The sequence below is a fragment of the Engystomops pustulosus genome, chromosome 8, assembly GCF_040894005.1.
Source record: "Engystomops pustulosus chromosome 8, aEngPut4.maternal, whole genome shotgun sequence".
Lineage (NCBI taxonomy): Eukaryota > Metazoa > Chordata > Amphibia > Anura > Leptodactylidae > Engystomops > Engystomops pustulosus.
Window position 1 is genome coordinate 82,263,664 of NC_092418.1, and position 16,596 is coordinate 82,280,259.

A 16,596-nucleotide genomic window follows, 5' to 3' on the forward strand; every position below is an offset into this window, starting at 1 on the left:
CCCTCTCTTACCTCCAGGCATTACTTGTCCCACATCCTGCACCGTAAGGACCGACAATTTCTCCTCCGTGTCAGCTCGAATGACACCGTAACTCAACCCGTTCATTGACAGAACCACCTTTCCAGGAGGAACTCCACCAAGATCTGGGGGTCTGAAAGTAACAAAATGAGAGAAGTTCAAGATGACCAAAGGGCAAGTAGTAAACTATAGAAGGACACAAAACATTCACTATTCACAGTTGATGGTAGAAATCACCTGCGCATGGACACTGTGAGAGCTTCAGCTGAGCTGGCACAAGGACAGATCACTTCTGGCCTCAGACCTCGTGACTGGAAGACGTTAAGAAAGGCATCACAAGAAGATATAGACCCTGTGGGAATAGAAATGAGGTTTTAGGCATCATGCACATGCTTTTTTGTACGTGTGCTGACATATCTCCCCATATATTTCTATGGGGATGAAGTTTTGGGGCCCCAAGCAGGCTGCAAATTATACAGCAGGTCCTATTCCTGCTCCTATAGGTAAACTGGGCATTTCTATTTCTATTGTCATTGGCACATGTAAAGAGCTCATCCACCAATGACAAACATTGTCCATGTGGCAGTGAAATGCATATTTCTGTGTTTATGCAGCCTTAGTCTGAGAATACTTGGCTAAAAGTATAATACAAAGGCCCATATTACATTAAATTGGGAGTTTACAAACCAGTGTGACCTTTCCATATTAAATAACTGGAGTTTAATGGATCTTAAGCAGCTAGTATCTAATAAACTTACATGGATTGGCTCCATCGGCCACAATGAGCATCCTCAGAGAACCAAGGCTGACGTCCCGCTGGTCCCTCTGTGCTAGGAGAGACCAGTGCATGTCTCTGGACTTCACTAGTGCAACACGGGCTGCAAGGAGAGGCAAAATGTTAGTAGGAAGAAATCCTGTTCTAGAATGATTTAAAAAAAAAAACAAAAAGAAAAAACTTTCCAGCAAAACTTATCCTCACACAAACTTTTATGTCAAGTTGCATAGCTTTAGGGCTCTTGGCCTCTGCAAGTTTAAGATAACAAAAATGATGACCCTTTTGGATTCAGGTGTCCCTACAAATTAGAACAATCTCCCAATTTACCTAAACCTAAGAAGCTGTAGCGTTCTAATGCCCAGCCCTGTTGTGCTTAGTACAATCTGCTAGCAGGGGCGTCTGGCAGCGACTTTCTCCCCTTTCCCTGTATGGCAAGCGTATGGGCAGATTAAGGCCAGGATGGTATAATCACAGACTACTATTGTAGGCAAGCATAAAAAGGGTTTAGGAGTATCATATAGGCAGTCCTTAAAGTGAGCCCTGTCAGAGACCGCATTTTCACTAAAGACAGGTTACAGAAGCCCATTACACCTGCACTGAAAATATGTCTTTCTGCTTTCTCTAAGCATTTTCATTACAATATAATTGTGTGTAATAACATACCTTGCACCCCGACAGAATCATCTGTGTAGTCCCAGGGGTTGGGCTTTGGTTTGGATGCATTTAAAAAAAACAACACGTGACTTGTCTGTGCTGCAGACTCCTCAGCCCTCAGCAATTTTGTGCTCCTGTACAGCTCCTCCTTCCCCCACTGATGTCAGCTCACCAGGCTGTGAGCGCTGTAAATGAGCAAGAGGGAGGAGCTGTACAGGAGCACAAAGGTGGGGGCTGAGAGCTGAGGAGTCTGTAGCACAGACAAGTCACATGTTTTTTTGAAATGCACCCAAACCAAAGCCCAACTCCTGGGACTACACAGAGGATTCTGTCAGGGTGCAAGGCACACAAAAGGAACACACAATTATATTGTAATGCAATTCCTTAGAGAATGCAGAAATAGATATTTGCAATGCAGCTGTAATGGGCTTCTGTAACCTGTTTATAGTGAAAATGAGATCCCTGGTGACAGGTTCCCTTTAATTGATAAACTGTGATTATATATTTAACTATATATATTTTGTTTCCACTTACTCTCTATCAATATAGAAATGTGACATATACCAGTATGAACAGATGCCAACAGTATACCGCTCTCCAGCTACAGTTTCATAGACACACAAAGATCATACCTTTGTAGGCATTAACTTTTTGAATCCATGAGAGTGGATTCACCTTCATTAAAGCGTATGGGATGCTCACTACATGCATGCGGTTCATAACACTCTAGAAGAGAAGTGATACACATTATTGGACAACTCTTGGATATAGCAGAATTATATTATGTTATGTCAGGAGGGTGCATACCGTCAGCACAGAATGCCATAGACCAGCGTCTCTCTTGAAATCCAGGACATTAATCAGGGTTTCAGCTAGAAAAGAAAGCAATAGATAGGATATATGTAGAGATGAGCGAGTATACTCGTCCGAGCTTGATGCTCGTTTGAGTATTAAGGTACTCGAAACGGCTCGTTGCTCGGACGAGTATTTCCCCTGCTCGAGATCGAGCATTTAATTAAAAAAACATAGTGAAGAACAATGAAGAATAGAATAAAAACAGTGAACACAGTGTACACAGGATCATTTAAGTGAAAAACACAGTGAAAAACACAGTGAAGAATAGATTGCAGATGTTTGCATACATCTGATCACTTATCAGAAGACATTCTTTTTCAATTAATTAACACATTTTATTCCCGAACCATAGTCCCTTTGAAAAATGCTCGAGTCTCCCATTGACTTCAATGGGGCTCGTTATTCGAGACGAGCACTCGAGCATCTGGAAAAGTTTGTCTCGAATAACGAGCACCCGAGCATTTTAGTGCTCGCTCATCTCTAGATATATGCGATATTCTGCTCAGTATAAACTACAATTTAAGTTGTATCTGGATTATTAACCAAAAATTCATGAAAGAAAGTACAATTTTGGCAATAGATTACAATATTCAACATGCTTTTGAACACAACTACTCCACTTCTTGATTGTGTGATAGAAGTGTGTAAGTAATGGCTTGATTGAAATGGGTTAAAATATACAGATAACAGCAACGACAATAATAATTTTTGTGAGGGACAAGGACACACAGTAAAACGGCTGGGTTACTGTGACATAGATAAAAGTTGGTCTCCTTTTATCCTCAGACCTTGTGACTGGAAGACGTTAAGAAAGGCATCACAACAAGTTGTTCCATGGGTTGTGTTTAGTACAGCAGCTCAAACCCATTTACTTTAATGTAATGTCTATTCATCAGATATAATAGAACAGGGTCACACATTCGTATCAATACTAGGTAATAGATTTTGGACAGAAAGCAGAAGCTCCTGAACATTGATTCTAATGATCTTAGTGACTACAATATGATGATAACATACATGTCCAGTAGCACGTGATGTAGATGCAGGTACTGGTGCCCCTTGTTAAGGCATTTCATAATTATAAAAGCACTGAATATATGGTTACCTACAACCACATCTGAATCACTCACCTTCTGAGTAGCCACATGCTTGTGTGAGCGCGTGACAGTGCGCCAACATGGCCGACTGAGACACTGTGACACCCATAGTGCTGCCTTCTTTGCTGGTCTTGTACTGCAGATAAGAGAGGTTTAGGAATGAGTATGTAATGTATTAAACTACAGTATTGTGGAATTAGTAAGAGCTGGCAGACCCATCTTTCTCTCAGGACAAGGGCCACACACTTACTGCTGCATAACCACATTATGGAGAGGTTTGACAATAAATAACAAACGTGGAAGCAGAAGATCTGCCCCATAGTCTAAGGCCTTTATTCACACGAACGTCTGGGATCCGTTATTTTTATTGGACAGTACACAGCTGCATAAAAAAAATAATGCTATTCTATGGATCTATGCACACAGATGGAGTATATGTTAAGTTAAAAACTAGTATGGAGTCTATCCTAATTTGGTGCATTTTTCCAGATCAGTCATACAATTTAGTTTATGAAGATCAGTGAAAAAGGATGCCACACTGTGGTTACTGGGCCATGAAAAATGGATGCTTTTTAAGGTCAAGTATCAGCATAATTGTCGGAATAAAGTCTTAGACTGAAGTGGCGGATCTCTTGCTTGACCACCACACCCTTAAAACATCTCCCCACAGTCAGGAGGAATTGGGGACTTGCGGCTCCTGTTCTAATGATCGGTGTGGGTTCAAGCATCAACTCATTTGTCATATACCGTATGCAGGTGATACATAAAATTTTCATTAAATATAACAGTTTTGAACAATGCAGCGCATACAAGCAAACATTGTTCCTGCAAATGTTTATTATTCCCCTCCATCTGCTTTTCTTCTACTGCCAGAAGATTATCAAGAAGAAGAGGCGTATATAAGAGATCTTCACCATAGGTCCCTTTCACACAACCGTACATGGTGGCACTATGCTAGCCGTATAAACAGCCACCATAGAAGTGCATTGTGAACAGCAGCTGGCATTCGGCCACCAAAGTTCATTATGCACAGTGTGATACAGGGAATACACACATGTCACCGTACCATAGCTGGAAAGAAGATAAAGCATGTACGGCCAAGCAACACGTCTCACCTTGGAGAGGGGAGGGGTGAGGAGCGCTCAACCCTGCACCCGAACGTGTGCTACACCTGGGTCCCGGTATATGTTTGTGTGATAACCAACAATTTAGGAATATTCCTAGTCAATATCATGACCATCTGATCTGAGGTATCACTGCTAGTACATTCAAGCTAAGCTGCAGACACCGCATCATATGCCTTCACACTTTCTGTAAAACAGTCCAACCTGCAATAAAACATTTATCGATGTGTTTACCTCAATATAAGCAGGATCATTACTGGCATCTCGGATATGTGGATACCAGTCTTTGGGAGGCTTCATTAAGTGCTTTCCGTCAATGACAAACCATGCCAAACGGGGCCAACCTTAGAAGAAAGCAACAATGATTACAGATAAATCTAATCCTTCCCAGATAATTTACCAATAAACCCTTCAGGTAATTTTAACATACTTGGATCCAAATCAGAAATGTCAACATTAGATTTTTTAAGATGTACAGTTTTCCAACAACAATATTTTTCCTATAAAACCAGATAGAACAGACTAGACATTTACCTTTGAATGTCACCACCTCTCCCGTCTGGGCTTTGGGTAGTCCTTTCTGACATACATCTGTTGTAAGAGCCAGGGAGACCCCACAACTACCCAGGAGGAAGCCGATCTGCTGACTGCCTGCATCCTGACAAACAGCAAAGTATAAATGTCTCTGCCTATACCAGCTATGTTATTATAGCTTTATAGAAACAGCTTCTTCTTCCAAATTACCTTCCTAGTCAGTGGCACTTCAATGGGCACAGGAATAAGGTCTGAGAGAAGACAACCATAAAATGCTACCATGAACATCACAGGGTCGCTGTTGGGAAATACAAGACCCACCTGCAACACAAACAGCAAATGTCCGATTAACAATCCTAAAACAAGTAGTAGTATAAAAGAGGAGACACTGTATGGTGGATCAAGACACAATATAATATTTACATGTGGATAATATTTATTTTTCATGGTCTTAGAGCAAGGTCCCCCCAAAACTACTAAGTTATTGATGGAAATGTATATGTGAATGATAGTAAATTCATAGTGGTATCTGGTCATTAAACTTTTTTAAAAAAACAACTTTAATAGATTCGGGGGCTAGATGGAAAAGGATTGGGCATGAAGAATTTTAACCTGCTCAATTTATGTTCACCACAAGTGTCTGATGCTTCAGTTTCTATTGCAAACACATACACTTAGGCTGACTAATACATGTCCACAGGATTGGGGATAACAAGTTAATGAGTGAGGGTCCAACTGCTGGAACCCCCATTAGTGACGAGATTACAATTCCCAGCAACTCAGAAATTAGGGGTCCTGTTGTAAATAATGGGTGAAGGGACAGGACAAGAAGGCGTCCTGTAGCTCCATTAAATAGTATTGGAGTGCCAAAAATTGTTGAAAGGTTCAGCCATCTACAGCACTCTCATTCACGGTCTACGCGAGTGCTGCATAACGCTTTTTACCCTCATCACTCGCATACTTTTTGGGTGGAGTATTCAATTGTAAGAACGGGACACCTGCAGATAGACCCTCATTGATCAGCTTGTTATCCCCTTCCTGTTGATAAGGAACAAATTGAACTATTGGTACAAGCAAAATCCACTGACTTTTATAAGTAATAGGCATGAGACACTCAACATGCCGACAGTGCATATTAAAATCCTAACAGTAGGCCACAATGCACATGTAAACAAGTCCAGATGCCAGTCACATGTTTTTTGGGGGTAAAACGGGCGTGAAAAAAAAACCCACTGAAGATCAGAAAAGCTTTCTGTAGCAGCTTGGTAGTCACGGGCAGCGCATGACTTGATCACATGACACTGTCCATACATAGTCATATGCCCGGCCTCTCAGGTCAAGCACCTGCTTTACTTCTTGCCGCCTCTAAGCCAAGTATCTAGAACTATTGTTTCTCTTGACACCATAGAAGCAATGAAATGGCCTAGGGTATGTTACACGGTATATATTTACCTACCCTGTCTCCTGGCTTGAGGAGAGAATCATTTTTGCTGGTCAGTTTGTGTAAGAGAGTGTATGCAAGCTTAACACTTCGACTCCACAATTTACCTAAAATAAAAACACAGAAGTACATTAAAAAAGTCAAAACAGATGATAGGAGATTAAAAAGACATGTCTGTTGACCTGACAGAGCTATAAAGAGGGTGGGGAAGAGTACAGATCTCTCTAGGCGCAACCAAGGGATCCATGTCTAAAGACTCCAATTGACCACTTCAGAGGCAATGCCCAGAGCTCCAATGCCCCCTCTGAGCAAAATCTATTGTGGTCCTCCTATCATGCACTTCAGTTGTCGTTCAGAAATCAGAGAGGTTCTGGGGAAGGATAGGTGCCATGAGCTCAGGCCACTGCACACACGGACTTTGTGCCTCCAGGTTCTTGCCATCATGTTAACAGAAACATTTAATTGTAGCTTCCGTATATATTGTACTATTCATCTGTTATTCTGCTTTGAAATTGAGGAGTAAATTCATAATCAGTGGTTACTATTCCCCAGGATTGTCCAAGTCAGATTAGGCCATGTCAGCACTGATTGGACAATGTTACAGTACGCAGAGAAGATCACAAAATGAATACTGAATTAAGATAACATAATACTTCTGATATACCGTATGTAAGTGTGTACACTGCTTTGCCGGTAGTGTCCAAAGAGGTAAGACATGGCGCTTTTGGTTGGGTCGTCCCCCAGCGGTGTAGGGCAGTCAGCAGTGAGGGAGGCCAGTTAGATACAACTCCGAGAGGTTCTCCTTTAAGAAGTGCCATTTCGGATCCTTCTGCTTTTGGCTGGTTAGGGTCTGGCTGTTGAACTACATAATATATAAGCAGAAGAGACATTATGAAGAAGCATAGCAGTAAGAAAATTTAGAAAACAAACATATTTTAAGATTCTTACCCTCCAGGAGCTCTTCGAAATCATCTACAAAGAATTCTCTAAGCGGAGGACGCTTTGGCCTTTTTAAGGTGTTTAGAAGTTGCTGAATTTTGGAAGAGACCCTGCTGTTTACTGGCACACCTATCAGGAAGGAAGGGAAATATTAGGCTGCGGGGCACAACTCGTTTTAGTAAGTCTACTCAAAGCATCTAGTAATACTAACGCACCATCTGCGGTTTCTAAAATGCTGCTGTTGAACCCCCGTGGCACTCCACGCACAGATGCCACCTGTGGACGCTCATGATGAGAGTTTCCTAGAAGTCCAGTAGTCACGTCAGGTGGTGCAGAAACACTCTCTGGTTATCAGGATGAAGAACATGACATATGGTTCTGATCACTGTCTGAAACCTCATGCAGGCACCCAACCATCACACACTACTATCTTGGTCAGTGTCATGACACAATATTAGCAAAAAAAACCAAAAGACAACTATGATTTACAGTTAAAAACTTGATTGTCTGGCGTCACCAACCTTTATGTTCATATATCGTTACAATGTGCCATGACATCTACCAAAAGAGATTTTGGAGTTTTGTCATTCAACTAATATCTTTCCATAAGGTCTGGCAGCACATGCCCCGATACTGACCTATCTGGGCATGTGCCATGAGGTCTGCCAGCATGGTGGCAGCTGCGATGACAGGGCAGCTGTTGGAGGCGGCAGGCTTGGCTCCTGGGTGGGATGAGGTGGAGGATGCTGATGATGAGGTGGAGGAGCCCTGGGTTACTCTGCTAATCCAGGGCTCTACGCTCGTATGACCTTGAAGCGGAGTGGATGTGATGCGTCCCTGACGAAGCAATGAGCCCTCATCCTCCGAAGCTGATGATGTGTCTGCGAGTAAAATAATCGTGAATACCTACATATCAAAATTTGTTGTATAATGGTGAATACATTAACTCAATCTAACAACCCATTAAAAATGGGAAGTCAAAAACAGAACACACTGCGGAAAACCAACTCATGGGGCAGACCTGGAGCTCAGTTTCCCAGTCACTGTACAGCTATATATCAGCAAGAAAAAATATCTGAATCTAGTTACCTGGTGGTGTATAGGTCTCTACTGAAGACTGGACAAGAGCTGAGCGTCGCTTAGAAGGCATCGGCATTTTTCTCTCCTTGTATTTAGCCAAAGCTGCTTGCACGGCTTCTGTGTGAACATCTGCATAAGATACGAAAGCCTGGTCTATGGATGGACACATGTCACTACTAGCCCAAAAAGACCCCTCAGCTACCCTGTTTCCCCGAAAATAAGACAACCCCCAAAAATAAGACCTAGTGCAATTTTTTTGATGCTTAGAAATGCAAGGCCTCCCTTGAAAATAAGACCTAGCAGCAGTCATTGCTGCAGATCCCCCCATATGCCATAAAGTAGATACTGCAGCAGGTTGTGACATGGGTGATTAATTCATAGGATAAAATCACTGACTTGTTAAAGGGGTTGTCCAGAATTAACTACTTTTACCATTCTGAAAATAGTGTATACATACCACACTCCAGGGCCACCGGTGGTCCCCATTGGTATAAAGAAGCTGAGTTGTGACATCATATCTACAGCCCTCGCTTGCTAAAGTCTATGCATATGGCCTATGGGATGTAGCAGAAGCATGTTCTGTGGATACTATGTCCCTGCTGAACCTCTGTATACTTATAGAAGTCAGAGCTGGGCTGCACCAGAACAAGGCAAGTATACACCATTTCTTATTTTCAGAATAATAAAAATAGCTAATCCTGGACAACCCATTTAAGAGAGAAAAAGTACATTAAAATAAAATGATAATATGAAAACCCTAATAAAATACAAATAAAAACTAATACATTCACAAAAGTCACTCGTGAATCAGGATGGGGCGACTGACTTTCAACAAGTCTTATATTTTTTGTCCTTAGGGATGTGATTGCAGCGATTTACAACCCCCTCATCCTATTCAGGAAGACATGCACACCTGGTAAAGAGTACATGGGGGAAATGAGGGTTGTTGAATCCCTGGCCAAACAAATGTTTGGACAACAAATGTGCAATTCAATCTTTCTACATATTACAGATCCACAGAAACAGTTGTTCTAAAATAGCTTGCACATCTTCTGTATCTTTAATACTGATTATGGAATTGGCGATAAACTTAAGGGAATATTAGAGTGAGCGTAGTGTCGCTGGGAACCTGCACCCAAACTATAGTATGAATCACTAAAAAGTGAGCCAATAAAACAATTCGTATAAAACAAAAATACTTGCGCCAACATAAAATAATGGGAAATACATAGAAGTAGTACAGCAGAAGTACCTGTTATACACCTCTACGTCTGAATAAGTTCCTATACTCAATACATAAACTAGCTATGGATGGATTGGGTGGCTACACGTAGTACTGGGTATAGTAATGTGTGTGCAGACAGTGAAGTTATGTATTGGTACCTGTATGGAGGCTGTAATAAGCTTGGTCTCCGCGATGAAACTGTATGTTCGGAGTCCAAAGATGTGAAATTTCCTGTAGATCCAGGTAGAACATCCTCTGGGTTTCAAAGACTTGTTTTGTCTTTTTCATCAGGAGTTCCTGACGAAGAAGACAGAACAAGTCTTCTAATTGCGTGAGATGTTTGTCCCCTTGGACTTACCGTAGCTTGGTGATGTCACCACATGGAACCCATCAGAACTGTGTATGGAGTGTTAGCTGCCGGCCGAAGCTTCGCTCTGCGTGCAGTCATTTTTTAAGTCTGCAAACTTACCCACCAGTGGATTACCTTTAAAATTATATATACAACCCAGAGGATCTTCTATGTGGATCTACAGGAAATTTTACATCTTTGGACTCCGAACATACAGTTTCATTGCGGAGACAAAGCTAAATACAGCTTCCATACAGGTACCAATACATAACCACACTGTCTACACTCACATTACTATACCCAGTACTACTTGTAGCTAACCAACCCATCCATAGCTAGTTTATGTATTGAGTATAGGAGCTTATTCAGACGTAGACGTGTATCAGAGGTATATCCCGTTATTTTATGTTGGAGCAAGTATTTTTGTTTTATACTAATCTTCTGTATCTTTGTTTCCTAGGTGAGAAAGTGGACAAGAGATCTGCCCAAATCTAACAAAGTGCCTTATGAGCACGTAGGATAATATATAAGGGGCATGAAGCACTTACCAGATCGAAATCGCTCATCCCGTGAGCTGGTGGAACGGGACCTCTGCTGCTTATTTGTGGTGGTTGTAATTTGTGATATGCCCAATAGTTTGGTGTCTGTTTGTAGCGAGGGGTCTACACCTAGAATTAGTAAAAGAATATAATTCACAGACAGTAAGAGAATACGTCAATGTGGTGAAGTTATAAGAACTCCAGATGCTCATATATATTGTCATAGGTTTTAACATGGAGTCATTTGTTATCCAACTCATCCCAGACACTTCCCTTCTGATCTCTAACAATTGACTCATTTGTTCCAAACATCGAGGAAAAACAAACTGGTTTCATCTGGTGGGGATGGGGCGATGGGGAGACAAGGTCTGCAATAACTTGGCTCTAATCTACTAGTCCAGGGAACAGAGCTTAGCCAAAAACACCCTGTCAGCAAGTAAACTACTAGAACTGACCAGGAACGTGGAGACACATCCCAGACTGGATGTAATCTATCCGACCAAAGAGCAGGAGGGAGGACGCTGTGCTCGGGAATGATAACGCTAGCTAAAAACGCCGGCCAAAGCTGATGTCACCGCCAGAACGGCATTGTGTGGATTCTTATCTGATAAAAGACATGCATAGAGATCCCTTAAATAATAAAGGATATTGAGTAGCTCTTTTTTTACCCCAGATAACCCCTGATTATATAGACTTGTCATGCAGGTTACCGTACAATGGCAGAATGACTGGGCTGTCAGATTTTAATATGCCCATTTCTTCTTCATACAAAACTTATATATTATTCCTTTATCCCTGTACAGAACACACGCATGCTCGACAATGTGGAGGGTCCTTGTGTATTGGGGGACTGCGTGTGGTCAGGACAGCGTTCAGTGGATTATGATCTGCTATACTGAACCTGCTGTAATCTGAAGTTTGTGTCAACAGTAAATGACAGGCAATCAGACTATATAATACAGAAAGGTTACACCACTATTCAACCTTCTTCCAGGTTTGGAATACTTTGCGATTTTTGTATATCACATTGAACATATACCAATCTAATGTGTACATGTCACATACAGAAGTGGACAGAGGGCTAGTTCTGGCTGCAGGTTTGCAATTCCTCTTATATAAAACTTTTGTACCTTGAATGAGTGGTATGTAGCGGGCCAGAAGTTTTGCCCTCTTCTTCTCATAACCTTTCTGGGTTATGTCTCCTGAAAGACAAAAGAGATTGGGCGAGGTTACATTTAACATCACATAACAAAGGTTATTATATTTTGAGAGGTGGGTTACTACTATACATTTCTTTCTTCTTTGGCCCTTTACTATAACATCCACTTGTATCATTTATGCATCAACCACTTCATTACTGGGGTTCGACTGCTGGAGCCTTTACAAACATATACTGTACATTGGCATTGTAATACCTCCTAACCTCTGGGCCGGAGAGAAAGGGACAGAAATAGTGGTGCGCTTAGCATAATATTGCATATTATTTTGCATAATAAACCACATCCCTTGCCCCACCCACTAGTATTCCCGCACTGTATAATACATAGATTAATGGCTCTACAGTATAATCTCACCCAGTGCAATGCCCCATTCCCCCTTGTATTGTGGTCCCCTTTACTGCTCCCCCTCTTATTATATTCTCTGTGCTCCCTCTCTGCTCTCATCCCCCCCCCCATTTGCTCCACTTCTAATTATGGCCCCCACTTCTGCTTCCCCATGTTATTTTGCCCGCTTCTCTGCCCCCTCCTAATGTGCCTCCCCCACACCTCTATCATTCCCCCTCCTCTGGTCCCCGTCTTATGGCTGCTGTCCTGCCTCCTCCTCAATGCGTCTGTTCTACAGATGTGCCCGGCAGATGCGATGTGATGACGTCTATGCGTCTTCCATGCTACGCTGTGTACAGACTCTGTGGAGAACCAGAAGTGACGCAGAGAGCTAATTACTCTCTGTATCACCACAGTAATTAATTCATCCAAACAATTTTGGCACACAGAGGACGCCGATAAGAGTTGATGTCACAGGCCATACCTATATCATCAATGGCCTCCAAATCAACTTTTTAGCCCTCCCCACTGCTCCTTCCTGCACAATGCAACGGCCTGTGAAGCTACAGCATGGAGGGGCTCTGGTAACACCCCCAGAGCCCTTTTGGTTCATTAGCATAATTTGATTTCAAATAATTGATTTAATAAGGAAGGAGGCCATGGATAAAAAAATATAAGAAGATTACCACAGTGACGTTACCTGGATCTATGAATAGGCGTCCCTGGTTTATCATGCAGGATTCTGATGGCATATTTCATTTAAGGGGGCTGTCCAGGATTAGATGAACATGGCTACTTTTTTCTAGAAGCAGCGCCACCCTTGTCCATATTCTTTAATATAGGTAATCAGGACTGTAGGAGTGATACTACACACAACATATGGGCAAATGTGGTCACATTTCTGGAAGAAAACAGCCATGTTTTCTTATTTTGGACAGCACCTTGAAAGAAGCCACTTTATAATTAACTTTTATGGATTTATGAAAACACTGTATTTATGCCCCAATAATATATGTCTTTCATTGCAGCATTGTCCCGTCACCTTCAGCACCACAACCAGTCACCCTATTGGCCTGGGCTCACTTCCCTAAGAAATGGGTGGAGGGGCAAATGACTAATACATGTTCTTGTCACTGTTCCTGCACAGATCCTTGGATTTCAGGGACTTTAGGGAAATGTGTTTCAAAAGAGAAGCCATAATTAAACATTCAGTCGCGTGTTCCTATGGAGCTGCAGTCTGGATTGGACAGGAGGATGGCCAGGTGTGTATGGAGGGAAGCATGAATTTGCTACTGAAGATGGCAAACGGCTACAACATAAAATAGATTAGGAAGTATAAGGTTTATGGTTAATTTGAGTTAATTTATATAAAGTGGCCAATCCCTTTAACAACCCATTTTGTCCTTCTGTAGACATAAAAGAGAAGAGAGGCTCCTGCCAGTTGTCTTAGACCAAGGGCAATGAAGAGGAAGTGAGGGATTTAGCCTAAACCACTTGGGGCAAACAACAGAAGATTTATCAATATACATCTACAATTAATTAAAATAATTATTTTTTATAAAAATTACAGAGAGGGGAACTGAAATAATTATCATAAACATTACATTGTGTGTTTATTGGTTCTATTGTGCACAGAATTAGCGTCCCTGCAGTTTTGTTTCTTGGAATAAGATTATCCTTTTGGCATAACTACTAGTTTAATATTTCATGTAAATTCTAAAACATAATAAATATTCATATATTTGCGCCTTTATATCCATTCCTTATACACATTACTACTACACTGGGAGAAAAGCTTTTGATATATTCTGTTTTAACCACATAAACACAGCACAACAATATTAATAAAGCGCTGAATAAACCAACAATCCAGTTCCCAGAGAACAAGTAAAAATCAATAGTACATGAATGGGAGATGAGCAGACAGTGTTGTGACAGATCAGATCCGTGATTATCCTAGACTACAGAAAAAAAATCCCTGCAATATGCTGCGCTATGAGTTCATATCAGCCGGCGAGACGACAACAGTAACTACAAGAAAAGTCACAGTTCGTCCCTGTGGGAGGTGATTTTAATGAACTGAAAATCTCTTTATTACTAGACAGCTTATCTCCCGAGACCCTGAATACGGGCGAACAGGCAACATAAAACTCATAGTAAGCCGCATAATAGGATTCCACCAGTGTAGATAAGCAGCTGTCCCCTGGACAAAGTCCTGCGAATATAAAGTACACGCTCACAACTTTCCTGTCAGAGCTCTGCCCATGCTGTGCCAACATAAACACATGGCTGTCAGCAAATCAGGCCCACAACCAATCTGCAACGTGCCAGAATTCATTACAAGGAGGATAAGCCATACGTTGTACCCTCCAGACTGGCAAACAAAGCTAGCGAGATCTCACCGATTGGCGGAGACTATTGTCTTAAAACACATGGAGTTTACATTAATAATTGGATAATTGCTAATCGATGCAGACACGGATGTGGGAGAAACGGATTATGTCACTGTCAACGGTCACCACCACAAGTTATTTATTGGAGAGCTATAATAATCCTTTATTTATATAGCACTGCACAGATCTTGCCAAATCTGGCTCACAATCTAATCAACCTACCAGTATTTTTTGGAGTGTGGGAGGAAACCGGAGGACCCGGAGGACCCGGAGGAAACCCACGCAATCATGGAGAGACTTGAACCCTGGACCACAGTGCTGCAAGGCCGTAGTGCTAAACACTAAGCCACCATGTTGCCCTATGTGAAGAGACCATTCCCTTCATACGCCGCCATTTTTCTCTCTGGCATTTGGAAAGTAATTGTCTGTGGTGGAGATAAATATACACCATGGAACCATCGGTATAAAGGACACAACGCTCCATGAGGGAATGGCGAGAGGTCACACACAAGTCTTCTCTTGCTGCGTGTTCCTAATTGACCATAATAAGAGATAACAATAGGTAACTCACATGCATCACTTGGGGACAGTCATATTTTGTGAGGTTACTGTGAGGTAAACCCCCTCCCACCACCAATGACACAAATTTGATATCAAAACCTCAGAGTAACCAGAAAACTGACACAGGGCAGGACTGGTCAACATGTGGTTGCATCTGTCGCTTACATCATGTAGCCTGAAGTGGTTGGCCACTTTACCTCATGTTTTTTGTAATGTGTGTGTAAGTGTGCAAGTGTGTGTGTGTGTGTGTAAGTGTGCAAGTGTGTGTGTGTGTGTGTAAGTGTGCAAGTGTGCAAGTGTGCGTGTGTGTGTGTAAGTGTGCAAGTGTGCGTGTGTGTGTGTAAGTGTGCAAGTGTGCGTGTGTGTGTGTAAGTGTGCAAGTGTGCGTGTGTGTGTGTAAGTGTGCAAGTGTGCGTGTGTAAGTGTGCAAGTGTGCAAGTGTGCGTGTGTGTGTGCAAGTGTGCGTGTGTGTGTGCGTGTGTGTGTGTGTGTGTGTGTGTGTGGGGGGGGTAATTTACCAATATACAGCTATTAATAGTTCTGCTCCACTTTCTTGATATGTAAAGTGAATCCTCCTGTCTTTTACCTCATCAGCCAGACATTACTGTCCATAAAATGGCCGCAGGTGGAGGCTCATGAGATCTTATATGTTCATGATCAGTTGTCCTGCCAGGACCTTGATCTTATATTCATGAACACTATCATAAGGTCCTGGCAGGGCGATTGTTCATGGATAGGTAGAGATCACATGACCCTCCATCCGCGGCCATTTTATAGTCAGGAATGTCCGGCTGATGAGGTAAAAGACAGGAGGCTTCACTTTATATAACAAGAAAGCAGAGCAGAACTTTTAATACATGTATATTGGTAAATCACCTAATATCCTGCCCCCCACACTTACACACACTACAAAAAGCATGAGGTAAAGTGGCCAACCCCTTTAATATATTAGGATCTCCCACCCTCTCAAAATTAAATGTTTTGTGAGATTCAGACCATAACATGGAAACCTGAAGGCGTTTTCCAGTTTCCACAAATAAATGTTAAAGTTTGTATGAAAGTTATACAATTTTACTTTATACTTTCTGTATCAATTTCTCAGTTTTCTATAGCTCTGCTTGCTGTTATTGCACAGAAAGCTTCATTGTTTACTTGCAAAACATAGCAGAGATTATCAGGAATGAACAGAGCACAAAGTTGGGGACCATCTAGATTTTCTTAGTTCAACGTTCGCTACAAAGTTTAAGAAGGACCTTGAGAGGTCTTACGGTGTTCATTTGTCGATACACAGGAAGCAACTAAACAACATTAGCTGGTTTTACCATTATGACTGATTGGTATATGTCCAAGACACAAAATCCAAACACAAACTTGGGGTTTATTCACACCGACCATTATTCATATATGGGAAATGGAATGAGGCTGAATTTTGCAACATCATATGAAACTCAGATCAAATAACTATTTA

The 16,596-nt window shown here is 41.7% G+C and overlaps 1 protein-coding gene across 8 annotated transcripts in view; it reads right to left on the reverse strand.

Annotated features, from left to right (window-relative positions):
* Positions 1–16,596, reverse strand: part of DIP2A (disco interacting protein 2 homolog A) — a 54,246-nt gene that overhangs the window by 9,274 nt on the left and 28,376 nt on the right. For 4 of the 8 annotated variants that reach the window (XM_072121506.1, XM_072121509.1, XM_072121512.1 and 1 more), the window contains exons 2-18: positions 11,761–11,832; positions 10,640–10,759; positions 8,527–8,646; positions 8,076–8,318; positions 7,653–7,781; positions 7,447–7,566; positions 7,163–7,360; positions 6,514–6,605; positions 5,268–5,378; positions 5,058–5,181; positions 4,758–4,867; positions 3,433–3,535; positions 2,255–2,319; positions 2,080–2,173; positions 777–896; positions 256–370; positions 12–151 (exon numbers count right to left, since the gene is read on the reverse strand). In XM_072121506.1, the coding sequence (XP_071977607.1) occupies positions 12–151; positions 256–370; positions 777–896; positions 2,080–2,173; positions 2,255–2,319; positions 3,433–3,535; positions 4,758–4,867; positions 5,058–5,181; positions 5,268–5,378; positions 6,514–6,605; positions 7,163–7,360; positions 7,447–7,566; positions 7,653–7,781; positions 8,076–8,318; positions 8,527–8,646; positions 10,640–10,759; positions 11,761–11,832 (2,076 nt within the window). The remainder of the gene's footprint in view (positions 1–11; positions 152–255; positions 371–776; positions 897–2,079; positions 2,174–2,254; positions 2,320–3,432; positions 3,536–4,757; positions 4,868–5,057; positions 5,182–5,267; positions 5,379–6,513; positions 6,606–7,162; positions 7,361–7,446; positions 7,567–7,652; positions 7,782–8,075; positions 8,319–8,526; positions 8,647–10,639; positions 10,760–11,760; positions 11,833–16,596) is intronic. The other 4 variants (XM_072121510.1, XM_072121514.1, XM_072121507.1 and 1 more) reach the window with 3 other exon arrangements.